The following is an 18,581-nucleotide window of genomic DNA, read 5'->3' on the forward strand; positions in this document are numbered from 1 at the left end:
CTTGGGGTTTGTGAAATTGCAGCATCCTTCTGCTGGTCTTAATCTTCTCGCTCCTTACTTTGTAAAGGAGGATTGTGTGAGCCCAGAATACACACAGGGATGAAATTAATGACTCAAGAACTCTATTAGGTAGAAAAGAGTGGCACCATTATCTTCATTTGAAAGCAAGCCTCAGACCTGGTTAAGCAATTTGACCAAGAACATTTGGGAGACAGGAAAACTGAAACTCAAATCCAGGCCTTCTGGTTTCAAACTTACACTTTTATCCTAATATACTGCCCTATAAATTAATATTATAAACACGTTATAATTTACATTATCAATGACAAATTTCTGTAGTAGAGTTTCATATATTTTGAAACTCATATATTTCATATATTACATATATTTTGACTAGTTGGGATAAATAAGTATCATCAAATAAGGTTTATCTATCCTTATGGGGATAATTATTTATATAATAACTTAATTTACTGAAAAATTCTTTATTCAAAATTTTAACTAAAGAAAATTTAGTATGCAATTCTCAAATGCTTAACTAAAAAATGTAGGTTGGTGAGTAATCTCAGACAGAATTCAAATATGGTAGCTAATGGCTGTGATAAAATTCATCCCTCATCTTCGTTAATGCTGTCAATTCCCTGCAATAAATTTTTAAGCAAGGCTGTTGTTAGTTTCACTTCCTATCTCTCCATCTTTGTTTAAACTAAGATGGCATCACAATTTATGGTTAGATTAAACAAACATCAAGTAATATGAAAAGGAAAGAAAATGAGGTCTATAATATATTCAAATTATACACATGCCAAAAAATTACTCCTTTGGAAACCATGGTTGGCATGATAGGTCCTCACCCATATATGGATCTCCTTCCCTTTCTTGAGCATATGGGGACAACAGGGAGGGCCACATCACTAGTGTTGGCCAATGACATGAACAAGGACTGAGGAAAAAGCACAGCTAAGATTTTCCAGTCTCCCTTCTTCTTGTGGTGGTTTTGGAAGAAGATGCATGACCGGGTGGTGAAGTCACACATTCAACACAGCCTGGATCGATGAATGACTGCCTGAGGTACACCTGCCCTGGAGAGTCTCCTGGACTCAGGGTGAACTTTGAATGAACGAGAAATAACTCGGTTGCCTCTGGGATACTAGAGTTGTTTGCTACCACAGCATGAACTAGTCTCATGAACTAGTCTATCTTGACTTATGTTCTTATATCTTCCAACAACTTTCAAGCAAGTTTCAGTGAAATGACTGTAAGCTCTACAGATGACCTCTGCACAATGCAGGGGCTGTGCTTTGGGCAGTTCTGAAAGGTGGTGGAGAACGTGGGCTGTGGAGGCTGACTGCCTGCCTTACAATCCTGGCTTGACCACTTCCTGGCTCTATGACCTTGAACAGCAGTGACATAGTTTCCTCATTTGTAAGATGTGGATAATAATAGGGTCTAAGACATTGTGTTGTTAGGAGGGAAAAATGATGTTATGAGGGAAAAATAACACATACAAAACACAATGCAAGCCCTTGATAAGTGTTAGATATCATATATTGTCAACATCAACTCTAACCTACCCAAGGGCACACATTGTTTTATTTAGCTGGTCCAAAATTCCCTTTGGTGGTGAGGAGAATTGACAACTACATTATCAAATAGTGGAAAAATCATATCTATAGTCTAATAACAAAAGGATAGAAATGCTTTTATTAGAGCTCTAATGCACTGGTTCTTTAGTGGTTCCACAGAGTGGATCTATTGCTATTTTTAGCTGTAGGGGTCAACCTTAGGCACATGAAACTCACAAATGAAATACCAGTAATACAAATGACACAGTTAGTTTCAAATGGCATTAATACTGTGGAATCAGAACTTCTCAGGGAAAAAAATCCAAAATAATAGACAGCCTTTGAACTTAAGAGAAAAGGTTTCACTGGAACAGTAAAGCCTCTGGTATAATACATGACAAAATGCGGCTTGCATTATTCAATAGCTCATTCATTTTTGACGGTAGTGAAATTGCCTGAAATCCATCTCACATTCTGCAAAGATCAAACATATTAAGAATGTCAAAATAACATTAGGTAACCCCTTTTGAGTGTCAAAATAAGTCCTCAGAACAAAGGGAAAAAATTGCAAAGTTCAGAGCTATGAAGAACACAATTAAATGGTGATGCTGTGGGGAAAAAAAGTATGGGAAGTCCTGCTGGCACTAAAATGCCAGCCACTTACTAAGCGGTCAGTTTTGGCAAAACACTGAAACTGAGGTCCTGGATTTCTTCACTTGTAAATCAGGATAATAATATCTATTTTATACATTCATATGAGACTTAGAAAAAAATAATGTATGTAAAGTTTCAGAAAGCAGTTAACATATTAGTTTACCTATCGTTGATCAGTCTAGAGGTCATAAATCATAAGCAATATTTCCTACGTACTTTCGCTTGACCTTCACATAATTCTATATCCCATGTTGATTTAACTACATTTTAAAGAGAGGGTTATTTGCAGACCTTCTTTAGGTTTTTCGAAAAAGACCAGATGGATAAATCCAAGTGCTTTCAATGAAATGACACCCTATATAACTGATGTTCCACTAAAATATATCTAATGCAGTTTTATGTTCAACACTGCTGCCTGCCCTAATGGTAGTCTCACATCTGTCATTATTTCAGAATCAGGCAATTTACACAACTCTAAAATTCAAGAATGTTTAGTATAAAAATCTGAATACAGTGTCACAGTTCCTAGAAAATGTCATGTGATTTTTCAATCTAGTAATTGTCAGATTCTGTGCACTGAAATATGTGATACAGAATTTTAGTGTTCATAAATCATTTCCTCACCTAGAAATCATCAGTATGTACCAATGCACAACAATGCAATATTTTGCTACAAATTTGAGTGTACATTACAGCAAAATGTGCTACCAACAGAGAAACTGTGGAAAGAAACTGAATCAGGACAATCACAAAAACACTGCATTGTTGCATATATTCCACGGAAAAAAATCAGTCAAGGCAGTGATTCATGATTTGATTACACCACTCCCAGTGCAATTACATGTGGAACTACTCAGCCTTTTCTTCACAGAACATCCAAAAAGAGCTATAATTAGAACCTGTAGATAAAAGGCCTTGCATAGTTTCAGAGACTGTGTGTAGCTGCTGTTCTTGGTCATGTTAAAAGCAACTACTGATCTGCCCAAAGAAAGCCGTATAATACAGTGCCTTATTCCTTTATTCATTAAATAGTTAGATGTGGGCATAATTCAAACAAGATTTTTTAGGTTAATTAAACCACTTCGGTTAATAGCAGACATTTTTTTCATAGACTACTATTAAACTAATGAGAGGAGGTATGAATATATTATCAAATTGAAGAGTGGGGAATTTCTCTTCTCGCATGCCCTGTATTTTTGAGCAGATATTTTATATTTAGCTTAAGCATGGCCTAAAAAATATATCAGTTTTATTTCCTTTTATGACTCCTAAAACCACTGAGAGATGGAAGAGAACTTTGGTCAATTTTATTTTCTTTTTGCCTTTCATCAGTGGAGATACAATATCCTCCCAACACAAAAATGGGAAGCAACCTAAGTGTTCATCAACAGATGAATGGATAAAGAAGATGTGGCACATATATACAATGGAATATTACTCAGCCATAAAAAGAAACGAAACTGAGTTATTTGTAGTGAGGTGGATAGACCTAGAGTCTGTCATACAGAGTGAAGTAAGTCAGAAAGAGAAAAACAAATACCATATGCTAACACATATATATGGAAACTAAAAAAAAAAAAAAAAAAAAAAATGGTCATGAAGAACCTAGGGGCAAGACAGGAATAAAGACACAGACCTACTAGAGAATGGACTTGAGGATATGGGGAGGGGGAAGGGTAAGCTGGGACAAAGTGAGACCTACCAAACATACATACACTACCAAACATAAAATAGATAGCTAGTGGGAAGCAGCCGCATAGCACAGGGAGATCAGCTAGGTGCTTTGTGACCACCTGCGGGGGGGGGGGGGATAGGGAGGGTGGGAGGGAGGGAGATGCAAGAGGAAAGAGATATGGGAACATATGTATATGTGTAACTAATTCACTTTGTTATAAAGAACCTAACACACCATTGTAAAGCAATTATACTCCAATAAAGATGTTTAAAATAATAATAATAGTAAATAAAAACAATAGGCTTCCCTGGTGGTGCAGTGGTTGAGAGTCTGTCTGCCGATGCAGGGGACACGGGTTCGTGCCCCGGTCTGGGAAGATCCCACATGCCGCAGAGCGGCTGGGCCCATGAGCCATGGCCGCTGGGCCTGCGCGTCCAGAGCCTGTGCTCCGCAAGGGGAGAGGCCACAACAGTGAGAGGTCCACGTACCGCAAAAAAATAAAAACAATAAAATAAAATAAAATAATGACAAAAATTTTCTTATTCCAATTTAATTAATGGATACAGTTTTTTAACCATATCTTCTACCTTTCACTAGGAATAGATGTTTTCATAGCAGTACTACCATTTTACATTTTGTAGAAACATCACCTTCAAAGGAGTATTGAGGCCAGCTTTTTGGTACACTACTCTATGTGTGAATAAAAAAGTTAAAGCCATGTTGTGAAAAAAGAATCTGCCCTTAAAGATTTGGAAAAAGCGTTTCTGCTTTGGTATCTTCATGAAGAGAAAATATAGACCACGTTTTATGATGATTTAATGCATGATGTGCAGAGCTTGCATTTCAGAATTTAAATTTTGAAAGCAATGCTGGCTGATTACAAAAACCGCACTGCCACTTATGACACTTTAATTACACGTTTCCTGGCAAATATTATGACACTCTATGTTAATTGCTTTCCATGCTTTACAAGTTTATATATATTTAGAGACATGACTAAGTGCCAATGAATGTTGCAGAATTATCGGGCAAAAAAGCCTATTGGCCCAATATATTCTATACGTTAGTAAAAAAAAAAAAAAAAAAAAAAAAAAGAACATTGGAGCAAATAAACTAAAAGGAATGTCCCAACACTGCTGTAATCTAACATTTAATGTTGACTATGTAATAAATAAACTGTAATAAGAGAAGAAGGTCAATAACTATAACTTTTTTATGTTGAGATTTAACTCAGCTTTATAGGCCAACAGTTACTTATAAATGTGTTAAATAAAAACAGGTGTTGTGGTTTTGGCATATGTCACTAATCAAACATAAAAAGATGGTCTTTCATGGGGTAGCTCCATCTATAATTTGAGGAAGAGAAATGGATTTGAACCTCAGAGGTTGTGTGTAGGCATCTGGCTCAAATATCCTTAATCAACCTGCTTAAATCATCCAACTTATTCAACTTGCTTTATTGCAAATGAGTTATCTGCTCAGTGGATGGTATGTGGCTGTTAGTAAGCTCTACTTTGAGGTCCAGGTTGGTTCCCAGACATCAACAAGGGTCAAAGTTTCAAACTATAAAGTAATTATTAGGTCACAGTAATTGGCTGTGAAAGAAAGATGGGCTGAAGGGAAAAAATTCATGTCTTCAAAGACTTCATAATATCAAAAGGCCTCACACTGGACGCACATTTGAAAGGATGTAAATATTTACATCTAGAAAGGTAATAAAATCCTGGGTTGGGCTTCCCTGGTTGAGCAGTGGTTGAGAATCTGCCTGCTAATGCAGGGGACACGGGTTCGAGCCCTAGTCTGGGAAGATCCCACATGCTGTGGAGCAACTAGGCCCATGAGCCACAACTACTGAGCCTGCGCATCTGGAGCCTGTGCTCCGGAACAAGAGAGGCCGTGATAGTGAGAGGCCCGCGCACCGCGATGAAAAGTGGCCCCCGCTTGCCACAACTAGAGAAAGCTCTCGCACAGAAACGAAGACCCAACACAGCAAAAATAAATAAATTAATTAATAAACTCCTACCCCCAACATCTTCAAAAAAAGAATATATTAAAAAAAAATCCTGGGTATAAACCTAAATGAACATATTACAATGTGTTATTTTGGTATTCAATGTCAATTATTTATTTACCTGGCTCACATCTATTAAACATACTGATCATATAGTTAATAAACTTTAGATTCTGGCCTTTGATTATTGGTCTTACCTTTTGTAACTTTCTGAAAAGTTGGATTTATTCTGCTTGCATTATCTTCATGTCCGACACACACACAGAACAAAAATCATGCTGAGTAAATTTTCAACGTGACGTCTCTATTTTTACTCATTTGATTGTTCCTTTAAAAAATAAACCTAGGGGCTTCCCTGGTGGTGCAGTGGTTGAGAGTCTGCCTGCCGATGCAGGGGACACGGGTTCGTGCCCCGGTCCAGGAAGATCCCACATGCCGCGGAGCGGCTGGGCCCGTGAGCCATGGCTGCTGAGCCTGCGTGTCCGGAGCCTGTGCTCCGCAACGGGAGAGGCCACAACAGTGAGAGGCCCACGTACCGCAAAAAAACAAAACAAAACAAACTATTTTCTTTAGGGAATTACACCTAAAATATGTTATCATTTTAAATAGGAAGTTGTCCAAAAACAGTACTCCAAATTATGATGCTATAACATGAAAAAGGCAACGAAGAAATATGATTGAAGACTACTTTCCTGTAGTAGCAAAAGTTCAAGTTTTACGATCAAAAGCCAAATATTCAAAAGTATTACAGTATTCTTTTTTAAGTTGCATAATAATCAAATCTCCACCAAAGATGACTCCTTCTACTCCTGCCACTTAATGACCACATTTTGCCCAGGCAGTTACCTGTCATCATGATTCTAAGGGAGTAAACTCATTTCTAACTCCAGGGCAAATCATAGGATCAGTCCAAATCATGGTAGTTAGGAAGTGAACTTTTGTCCATGGGTAAGTGTGACTTTAGTTGGCAAATTAGACTAAAGAGAAGCACACTTATTGGATGTTAGGAGGAAAGGATTTCCTCTCTTCCTTCTATAGAGTAACAAAGAACCGTGGCATATTTCAGCTCTGAGGGAGAATCAGCTTAAGGTGAATGCTGAAAATATTCTGTTCCAGAAACATCTTTATTTTCCTCTAGGATTCTCCTGTAAATGGGGGAATCCCTCAGGAAGGCAGAGAGCTTGCTGATGCAGGAGCAAAGTCATCCTACAGCTTCAATGAGCTGGTTTATGCAGTGACTTGGAGGCATGCTGAGACTGGGGAGGACCTAAAGGGGCTGGCCTGCAACAGGTCATCCCTGAGGTACCAAAATGGAGGCAAATCATATGAAAACGTTTACAGTTCTATTGAGAATCTGGATTATGAATATTTAATTTGAAAAATTCTGACATATACTCACTGTGATCTCCAAACTCTGTCAGAGCTGCTATCCATTTTGATGTAAACTAACGTGGGATTAAATGAACCACTGCTTCATTTTAATTCTGAGGAACATTTGATTTTGCCATTATTTACCATTGCTTATGACATATGATATTTCCACAGACCAAAATCTTTCATTACATATATAGGTGAACATATAGTCATAATTGTATAGTATAGAAAATAAATGTTCTGGTATTATTCTTAGCATTTAATAGTGCAAAACTAGTGACAAACATCTTTAGAAAAAATAATAAAAGTCTTTCAGTATTAAAATTTCTTATTAAAAAGCATTAGGTCAGAGTATGGCATGTTCTTAATGCATAGATGAGTTAGGCATGAATAAAATGAATCTAATCCCATCCCTTATGGTAAATCAAAATATTTGAAATCTACAGGTCACAGTTTGTCACAGGTCAATTTGAAAAAACAATATATTCAGCTTTTCCGTTATTTTGTGGTTTCATGATGTAACTTTTAAACAATGTATAGCCAGGACATAAACAACATACTGCATACTTACCCGGTGATTTTTTATGCCACTCTGCTGAATGCAGGATAAATATATTTGGGCTTTTTATTGCTTGAGTAGAAAGTGCTCATTACGTATTATTTTATGTTTATAATGTAAGAATTAAAAAAAACAAAAAAGTTTTTTTAAATGGCATACATCACACTGTTGTGGTGGTTGACTTCCTCAAGATTGTCTTCTGTGGTTTTGGTGCTGTGGGAGGAGGCACAGGTGCAGGTCTGAGTGGGGGGAAGCTGTTACTGTGGCTTATTCCCAGCCCCCCATTTTCTAGTGGAAAAGGAGGGAGATGAGGGGGAGGAGGCTGGGCAGGGCCATAGGGAGGAAGCTTTCCTGGTGGGTGGACAGGTTCGCTGTGTGAGTGGACCTCCCTATTTTTTATGTGATGCCGGGTGTCACAGTCAGGACAATAGCCATGGTACTGGACTTTTTCATTAAACCGGACTCGTTCCCGAGGCCCTGCTTGGGGGCACCTGTCTTTTTCAGGTCTATGCATCAGAGGCTGCACTGGAGCCTTGTCCAAGTTACTGCTGGGTCTGCAGCAAATGTCTCCATTTGGAATTTTGTTTGGTGCCCCTGGGAAGCCTCTGTTTTGCAGAAGGGTGCCATTGGTCTTTACCGGATTGACAGTGGGCACCACTCTTTGTGGGTCTTCACACTTCACAGGTGTCAACCGTGGAGGGGGAGGGGGAGGGTTTGGCTTTCTCAGGACGGTGAGGATAGCAGATGGGTGGGCTGGGGGTTTAATGAGGGGGGCATTGGCCTGCACTTTGATCTTCTCTATGCTGGAGGCTGTTGTCCCACTTGAGCTACTATTCAGGGTGTCCGTTTTGGAGCTGTCGGTCATCTCATCCTCCAGCTGTAGGTCAGAAGTCAGGGTATCAATCTGGTCAACCACCTGGTGGAAAGGACAAGGTAATTGTGTTGAAGAACGACCCGAAGCAAAATATACTACAAACAATATCTTCCTGTCTCGCTATAATCTGTTATGGGAACCTTGACTAATACTGGGGTGTATTCCACTATTCTTAATGTTTTCATTCAATAAATTTAGGCGAGGCAGGGTGACTCTGGGTGGCTCCCATGGTAAGTAGTAGTGGCTCAGACTAGGATCAAAGAAAGGAAGATGGAGAGAAGTGAATGGATTTAGGAGCTAAAACTGAAGACCTAGCTCTCATGGTATTAGTGTGAACCAATCACATAAGACCCTCATGTGGAGGAAGTAAAATCTCTGAGTCCTCTCTAACTTCTGGTTGAATCTGGCACCTCTTATAACAGGGTTGCTTAGTGTCTCTGCCCTGTTAAGTCATTGTCTGGGGCAACTTGTGGGAAGCATGGCCTCAGGTCAAATGCTCAATTTCAGAACCCAGAAGTTAACCCTCTATCATTTACACTCCCTGCAGTCAGAGATCTTAGAGGCTATTCTCATGGCTACCACACATGTACTAGTATGCCTATAGGAGGAAAGAAAAGTTATGGATTACTTTAAAAATAATTTATTTTTAAATGGAATGAGTCCCTTCATCTCACGTTTCCATATGTAGACTTTTCCCTCCTCTCTTATTCAGGCCTAAGTTTGTTCAACTGTGAAGTTGGCTCTTTGGCACATGGTGGCACAATTGGGCTCAAAATGAAAATATCATTACCAACCAGAAGTTAGAGAGGACTCAGAGATTTTACTTCCTCCACATAAGGGTCTTATGTGATTGGTTCACACTAATACCATGAGAGCTAGGTCTTCAGTTTTAGCTCCTAAATCCATTCACTTCTCTCCATCTTCCTTTCTTTGATCCTAGCCTGAGCCACTATTACTTACCATGGGAGCCACCCAGAGTCACCCTGCCTCGCCTCTCACTTCTGTAATCTCAGTGGTCTTTCTAAAAACAGAATTGTGCTCTTGTCATTCCTTGCTTAAAACCTTTCAATGCCTGCTCATTTCTCCTGTGATATATATCAATTCTTAACATGGTCTCTAAGGTCCTGTACAGTCTCAGTATTGTTCTGATAAGTGTTTAATAACGGGTTCTTAGAGGTGTGAATGAGTCCTGATTTGAAGAGTTTGCCAGTTTCCATGGTGTAAACTCCTGCCATGGTTGACTTCAAGTGAGTAAAGGCAACATCACTAAATGTGAAATTGGGAAGAAACCTGCAGGAGTGCATCATTATAAAGTGTTTCCACCATACCAGTAGAATAAACATAAACTCAGGAGTACAGATAAATATTAAAATGTAGTAAAATAGTTAGGAATGACTAGGAATAATTAGAAAAGAATCTTTCTTTTTAATGTAATCTACTTAATATAGGTTTATATACTTTTGTTTTCAATAATAGTTATTTCACAATTGGCTCACAAGATTTCTGAAAATAAAACAATTGGCCCTTTTTAGCCAGTACAAGACAGCACTCCTAAGTGACCCTCCATACTCAAATCTCTTAAGATGCCCTTTTCCTTTCTGTTCTCAAACCTCTTCGGTCTTCTTTCAGACCCTCATAATTGCCAGTCAGCTTCCTGCCCCAGGACATTTGCACATACTAATTTTTCATGTAAAGGTCACTGAATTTGTGTGTGTGTGTGTGTGTGTGTGTAAGGAATCTTATCATATCTATCTGACACTGGTTAGCTTTAGGCTTCATTAAGTTAAGAATGCATGGGAAAAACTGTACGGCAACTACTGAAGTAAAAGACAAACTTACAACTTTTGAAATAAGGATTAAAATGTGAGTAAGGGAATTTTGGCAAATCTAAAAATGGTAGAAAATAAGAAAACAAACAAAAAGCATACTAAATAGAAACAAACCCATAAGATAGTTTAAAAAAACCAAACTTAAAAAATATTAACAATATTAATAATCATAACAAGTATAAATAGATTAAAATAATTTATTCAAGAAGGGACACAGAAGGATTGAATACAGAGTGAAAGAAATAAGATATAGCAGGCAAATAACCAAATGAAAACTGATGCAACTATACTAATACTGAGCAAAAAACCCTGAAATTTTTTAAATCAAATAGTATTGTATCAATACAAACAGGTGAAAAAAAAATGAATGAAACAAAATTGAAAGTTCACGTACACACACACACACATGCTCGAACAATGGGATAACAGTTATTAAAGAAGTAATTCACATAAGGGATGCTCCAAATTTCCAAAAATCATATACTCAATCTCACTAGTAATCAAGGTAGTGCAAACTGAAGAAGAATGAGAAAGTGTTTCATTCTGAGTAGTTTAGGAAAAACGAACCAGCCTGATAGTTCTACTTGTTGGTGATGAGGTGGGTAAATGGGAACTCTGTACATTGCCAGTGCAAATGTAAATTCAGTGTGTTGGGAAATTTTTCGACAATGTCTTATAAATTGTATAAGGTGCTTACCTTACCCTACCGTACAGGTATTTTAGGAACAAAGTCTAGACTGTTCTGGAGAAATTCTAAGAGATGTGCACAGGCTTGAAAAAGCACAAGGATGTTTCTTTTAGGGTTTTTTTTTTTTTTTGGTGTTGTTTGTTTGTTTTGCCATAGCAAAAAAACTGGAAACAACCTAAATATCTATTAGTAAGTGATGTATGTAAATACAAACTAGTTCAAATGAAGTAACTACAGCTATATTTATCAACAGGGATAAATCTCAAAAGCCTTCAGTTGAACATAAAAATTTAAAAATATATATCTGTATATGTATCCAATATGTATGTATTGTTTATATGTAGAAGCACAGATGTTTTAGTTTATACAACATGAAAATAAATGATACACATTAAGTTTAGGCAAGGAGGAAGGGGAAAGACTGTCAGAAGGCATCAGCTATATAGATGAAATATTTTATTTCTTTTAAAACTTGATATAAAGTAATTATGATAAAGTGTTAACATTTGTTAAGTTCAGGTTATATTTGATACAGTATTTATTTTATGTCATGTGTAAAATCTTTTATAATTTGAAAATAAAATAAATATCACTACTTAAATAAAGTTAGAAAGAAATAAAAGGAGAATTTCTTAACAGCTGCCATGTGGAGAACACATTGAAGGCTGCTGCAGTTTATTTACTTGTTGAGTTAGAGGATATTGCAGCCAAGTGAGAGATGAGTAAATTAACCATACAAGGAATACACTGTATCCTTATAATTACACTTCTATGTTTTGCTGAAACGATTTCAAAGTATCATATTGCAACTAAAGGAATTATGACCACAGGCATGATGGAACTAAGGGGAAAGCAAAATGAAAGAAAGTAGGACTAGAGGGACACATTGTTGCACATATTTGGAGGTGAGAGGATAGCATGACATCAATCAAAAGTCTAAGAACATCCACACCTAACATCAGGAACAAAGGAGAAATGTGTATCTCAAACTTGAAATTTAGTCATCTTTCCAAGTAATTGTGGCTACTCGGATCTACGGAGGAATGTGCTAATGGGAGTGAAACAGAGGGAGATGTAAAGAAAGGATAATGTGTTCAGTGATTCCAGGAGGTTTTCCTTAGCCTCACATACAAGGAAGCTATGGTTAGATTGTGGAATAATTAGGAATACTGATAATTGTGGCTCAGGGATCACATGAGCTTAAGGTTTTCATATTGGAAAATATCCCTAAATATTTTCATAAAAAGGAAGCAGATTTGGAAGAAATTAACTGACTAAATGATCTTATTTGTGGGTATACAAAATTCAGCTTATACTACTTCTGTAAATGTTAAACTGCAAAGAATAAAAATAAAGATGCTTCAAGGTTTCAGGGTTGGCATTAGAGTGAAATTCAGGATGAACAGATTTACCTAAAATTAAAAAAATAAATAAATAAAAACAACATTAGGAGCTCCTTTTCTTATGCTCTCACTGGACTTTGCCATTTTATTATTACAGTTGCCTCTGTATATCAGAATTGTCTCTACCTGTGTGTTTCCCTCAGACCATGTAAGCACATATTTCCATCTTTGAACTCCTGGCAGAGAGTACAGTGATTGTACACAGTGGATATTCAATAATAAAATGCTGAGTAAATAAACTGGATAAAGGTTGAACCTCTGAGAAAAGTCATTTCTTGCCCTCACTTCCATCTCTCCCCAGCTTTCCCATCTTGGGTCTGATTTTCGAGGTCTTCAATGTCACCAACTCTGGGTTGTCCAGAAAGGCACACAGGAAAGGATGAAGTAGAAAAAAAGGAAGGCAGCCATAAAGAGTTGGTGAGGCTTAGTGAACTCTCTGCCTATGTTATCTGACTCTGGAAGCCTAGCTCCACAGCTTGGCACAGAGAACATTTCAGTCACTCTCCAAAACAACTAAGATGGTTGAATTACATATTTATCTTTAAATATTCATCAGTATAGCCCTAAACGTATTGAGATCTTTCCTAAATCCTACATATTTCAATTAAAAACCACATAATATATAGCTCAATGGCCTTAAAAACAAAACCCTTTTTCAATTTGAGTGAATCTTTCTCTAGGGTCTTCTCAGTAACAAATCACAACTTCTAGAATTTCATTAAGAATTACAAACTTAATGAAAGGAAAGGAGGAATTTAACTCCAACTTAAATATGCACCAAATTATGAGTTCTTCTATATTTAATATTTATTCATAAAAACAACCACAATTTAAATGTGTGGCATCAGCAGTAAAGAGAGAGGGAAATGAATGAGAGCAATGGGTGAACTAGCTGTCAGACCATGGTCCATGGCTGAATGCAGGCTGACCCAAAAGCTTCACTTCTACTTTTTTTTTTAATAAATTTATTTATTTATTTGTTTTTATTTTTGGCTGTGTTGGGTCTTTGTTGCTGTGTGCGGGCTTTCTCTAGATGTGGCGAGTGGGGGCTACTCTTCATTGCGGTGCACGGGCTTCTCATTGCAGTGGCTTCTCTTGTTGCAGAGCAAGGGATCTAGGTGTGTGGGTTTCAGTAGTTATAGCATGCAGGCTCAGTAGTTGTGTCCGAGGGCTCTAGAGCTCAGGCTCAGTAGTTGTGGCGCATGGGCTTAGTTGCTCTGCAGCATGTGGCATCTTCCCGGACCAGGGATCGAACCCATGTCCTCTGCATTGGCAGGAGGATTCTTAACCACGGCGCCACCAGGGAAGCCCTCCATTTTTGACATAAAATAAAAATTTAAAAATCTATACTTGTATTTATCTCTATATATTTTACCTATCTATCACCTGATTGATCTATTGACAGGAAATAAGTTGTTCATTATTTACTATACAACTCTGTATTCCACTGCTAGACCACAGTACTAGTGATGTACTAAATATGAATTAATATGTATAAATAACTCCTGTAATTATTTTGTGAATGGGAGAACTATATTTAATTATACTTGCGCTAAAAACAATTTAATGAGTGGAAAACATTTAAACTATTCCACAATTTGGTTAATTCTGCTTTGACATTTATTTGTTTAAAAAAAAATTTTTTTTTTGAAAAGGTCCAGTGACCAATATGAAAGAGTTGCTCAGGTGGTGAGCACTAAATGCTTGCCTTCCAAGGAATGACTAGAATTGCCTTGAGTTCCCAAAGCTGTCTTTGGATTTCTACATCAACTGCCACTTCCTTAACGATATTATTGTTTCTTAGAGACCTGACCAATCACAATATCCCAGACACTATAATAACAGAGTTGAATTATCTAATGTTTATTTATTCTCCTTGTCCTTGGTGTATTTGATAGAGTATATAACATAGATAGTGGAAGCAATCCAGGATAAATAAGGCACTATCTTGAAGTTGCCAGAGACCCAGGCTCTATCCAACTTTCTGTTCTGCTATCCCTAGGGTTTGGTGTCCATTTTCAAGTCCAAGTTCATAGCTGGAGGGCTGGCCTTCGCATATGTATTTCAAGGGGAAGGATGAAGAACGGTGGGGAAGGCACACCTACTCCTTTTTAAAGAGATGTTTCAGGAGTAATACATTTTATTTACTTATGTTTGACCAGCCAATAGTAAGTTGCTTAAGTGGAGGAGACTGGGAAATGTACGCTTTTATCTGGGGTCCAACATGCTCAGTGAAAAGCTATGCTTATTCCTCAAAATAAGAAGGGAGAAAGGACATTCCAAGGCAATTAGCATCCTCTGAAATAGAGACTAAAACACACATACAGAAAACACACACACACACACAAACAAACACACTGGTATACCTTTAATCATCCTTGTTGGGAAATAAATATGAAGGTTATAAACTTGCTTAAAAATTCTTACTGAAAAATTATTTGAAACATTTTTTGAAACAGAATACAGTATATGTTTTGAAGGTGTTTTGTTGTTTCCTTTTGTAATATTCATTTAAGTGGCAATTTATACCCTGTTCTCTGAAAGTAAACTAGATTTAAAAATAAACAATAATCATAATTCATAGCCAAGCCTGATCAGTAGAAAATAAGCTAAAACTACAATGTATTTTTTCTTATTTTTCTGTGTGTTCAATTGGGTTTGACAAATATTTATTGTGCAAATATTATTAATCTTTTATGAGACACTGAGGATTAAAAAAATAAGGCTTCCAGTTTAATAGAGACTGATCATGTGTATTTAGTGCATTCCTCCCCAAATCATATCTAAATGAGAGTAAAGAAATAACTACAGTAATAAATTCAGAATATCTTCTCAAAGTGTGGTATAGGCTGACCAGAGATTTTTATAAATACCTGGGTGAATTAATGAAAAGGTGGTCAAAGTACTGATGGAGTCCCAGAAGGATTCCAAACTTGAAAGTGGAATAGAGAGAGAGTGGAAGTGAGAAGTAATGCAAAATTAGGGTGTGAAGTTGTTGAGTGACTATGTTTCACAATGGAAAAAAATTGTGTCAAAAGGTGCAACAAGACTGGCAACATGCTAAGAGCTCACACCCTTAAGGTAAACTGAAATTCTTGCTGTAAAGAATCTGAACATGTCTCTGGATAAGAAGGCAGCACTGAGTGTGGTTGGTAGGATCTCAAAACAAAGCTCTCCTCCCTCATTATTATTACTTTTTTCCATTGGGAAGGTGGTAGAAATGGGGCAAGAGCAGCTAGCTTGTCTTCTAAAGTAATTCATGCCCATCTGACACATTCAGAATTTTCAGTCAGCATCCTCCTTTTCCCTATATGTAGGAGAGGCTGTTAAAACATCTTTATAATATGAATATGTCTGAAGATCAAGAGATATTTGAGGGTAAACAACATCACAAAATAGAAGGACCAAGATGAATGAAAAGATCAATATTGAAGGCAAAGCTGTCATTATTAGTAAAGTAAGAGAACTTTGTAGTAATTCTAATTAATGTATTTGGAGAGGTTTCAGAATGTATTGCAGCTATAAAATAATGCACTGTTATAAAAGAACAGACATCAAGAAAGAAAAATATTTGAAGTATAAAACATAAATACTAAATTTAAAAAGATTATTTTTAAAGAAAAGCTAAAAGAAAAAAAATCTAAGAAATATTCTTAATCATAAAGCAAAATTATTTTCTTTAAGAAGGAAAATAGGGACTTCCCTGGTGGCTCAGTGGTTAAGAATCCTCCTGCCAATGCAGGGGGCATGGGTTCAAGCCCTGGTCCGGGAAGATCCCACATGCCGTGGAGCAACTAAGTCTGTGCACCACAACTACTGAGCCTGTGAGCCACAACTATGAGTCCACGTGTCACAACTACTGAAGCCCACCCGCCTAGAGCTCTTGTTTCACAACAAGAGAAGCCACCACAATGAGTAGCCCGTGTACCACAACAAAGAGTAGCCTGCGCTTGGCACAACTAGAGGAAGCCCACGGGCAGCAACGAAGACCCAACGCAGACAAATATAAATAAATAAAATAATTTAAAAATAATAAAATAAAAAGGAAAATACAAGAAAAAATTTAAAGGCAGGGAAAGCAAGAAAATCAATCCTGGAGCTTCAATGACTGACTGAGAAGTTCCAGAAAAAAATGGGGAAAAAAGATAAAAATGTGGGATTCCAATAATCAAAAAAATAAAAAAAATAAAGAGAAAATTCCACAGGTGACAATACAAATGGAGCTTCAGAGGGAAAGAGTCAATTGAGTGCTAATCAGGATGAATAAAAATGAAAACAAAGTCAATCATTTACCAAACAAACACAGAAAACTCAGAAAGAAGTGAAAATTAAATAATCATCACAGCATCTTATGTATGAATGGATGATGAAAGTCATTTTACCAGTAACTTCAAAAGTTCTGTGGCAAAATAATTTTAACCCCAATTCTATACCTGACTAATTTAACAGTTTATTGTAATGAAAAATTAAAATATTTTTAGATATTAAGGACAAAGATAATTTACTTCTCCTGTATCTGTTCTTTAAAAGTTAAGGTTATTCTGTAGCTCAGCAAAATGGAATCCAAGAAAGGAGGAAGGCACACAAAGCAAAAAACATTGTAATTAACACGGAAGTATGAAAACAAAATAATTTAAGAATGACAACTTACTTGAATCCCCAAAGCAATTATTCTAAGCTAAAACAGGAAATCAGAAGTCTCCAAGAAAAAATAATGAATTACATTCAATAGATCATACAACTGGAAAGCTGTCACACATTAGGGATAGGGAAAAGAAGTGAACTATTGAACTGTGGGTGATGAGTATAATGTGTGTAAAAAGAGTAACCATTTGAATCTTGAATTCTCTTTTGAAAGGTTCAAATTTAGAAATATAGGTTTAAATTTATTTCTTTATAAGTTCATTAACAGTGTTTCATTCTACTTTTACTATTAAGATGCTGGTTACTGATTTTTCTTCTCAACATATGGCAAAAGCAAAAAAGACTAATTCTTCATCTTCCATAAAGATGAGTCAAATGACATGGTTTGTAGTTTAAAAAAAGTGTTTGAGCATATTGTTTAGACAGCTGACTACCTGAAAAACAAAAGCAAATGTTAAAAGGGGTTTTCACCAAGGAATAGGCCTAGACATAGGATGGAGATGATATAGAAGGCGAATTTTATACATCCTTATGTAGAATTTGATTTGGAGATAGAGACGAATGTGCAAATACCTGCCTGATAATAGTTGAAATTATACTCCCCCAAAAACTCAAAGAAAAAAAACATGAACTAGATACAGTCCTTCCCCATGCAAACTAATAATTACCACACAGTGTACCATGTGTAGTGGTAAAAGGATTGACAAGTATAGGAGAGCAGAGAAAGGGGTGATTTATTCTTTCCAAGCAGGTCAGTTGGTAGCATTGGCCAGAGATAGTTTCAAGTCAGGTGAAAAATGAGAGATGTCTTGAATGATAAAATGAAACTTGGAGGAAAAGGCATTTCTTGGCAGAAGGAATAGCATGTGCAGTGGCATAAAGGTACGAAATATAATTTTTTATATGTTGATAAAGGATAAAGTAGCATAAGGCACATGAATAAGAGACAAGGCTGAAAAGGCAGACAGAGGCCAGGTTGTGGGGAGCCCTGCAGGGCGTGTTTAGGAGTTTCTACACCAGTTGCACTTTTGAAGATCGGTTCCCAAAAGGTTTGGATTTGTGGCACCAACCAAAAAAAGGCATAAAGTTAGTGCTTTGATAGAGAATGAAGATGGACATACATGCTTTAGTAGGTAATTTCTTTTTAAGTTAAATTGTTTTATAGCCATGGGATGAACAGTATTTAGAAAGACCAGGTCTAAATATAAAATTCTAGATATGATTTGTCCAAAAAGGTTCATGGGCCTTGGCAACCTTGGAAAATTATACAAGTATCAACAGTTTATGTTATTTACAGCACTAAAT

At 36.8% G+C, this 18,581-nt stretch overlaps 1 protein-coding gene across 1 annotated transcript in view; it reads right to left on the reverse strand.

Moving 5' to 3' along the window:
- PRR16 (proline rich 16) overlaps nt 1-18,581 on the reverse strand; it is a 272,756-nt gene that overhangs the window by 93,000 nt on the left and 161,175 nt on the right. Inside the window, 1 exon segment of the mRNA XM_082621216.1 lies at nt 7,851-8,754. Within this exon segment, the coding sequence (XP_082477342.1) occupies nt 7,999-8,754 (756 nt within the window). The 3' untranslated portion in view covers nt 7,851-7,998.

The sequence above is a fragment of the Mesoplodon mirus genome, assembly GCF_964341445.2.
Source record: "Mesoplodon mirus genome assembly, chromosome: 5".
Lineage (NCBI taxonomy): Eukaryota > Metazoa > Chordata > Mammalia > Artiodactyla > Ziphiidae > Mesoplodon > Mesoplodon mirus.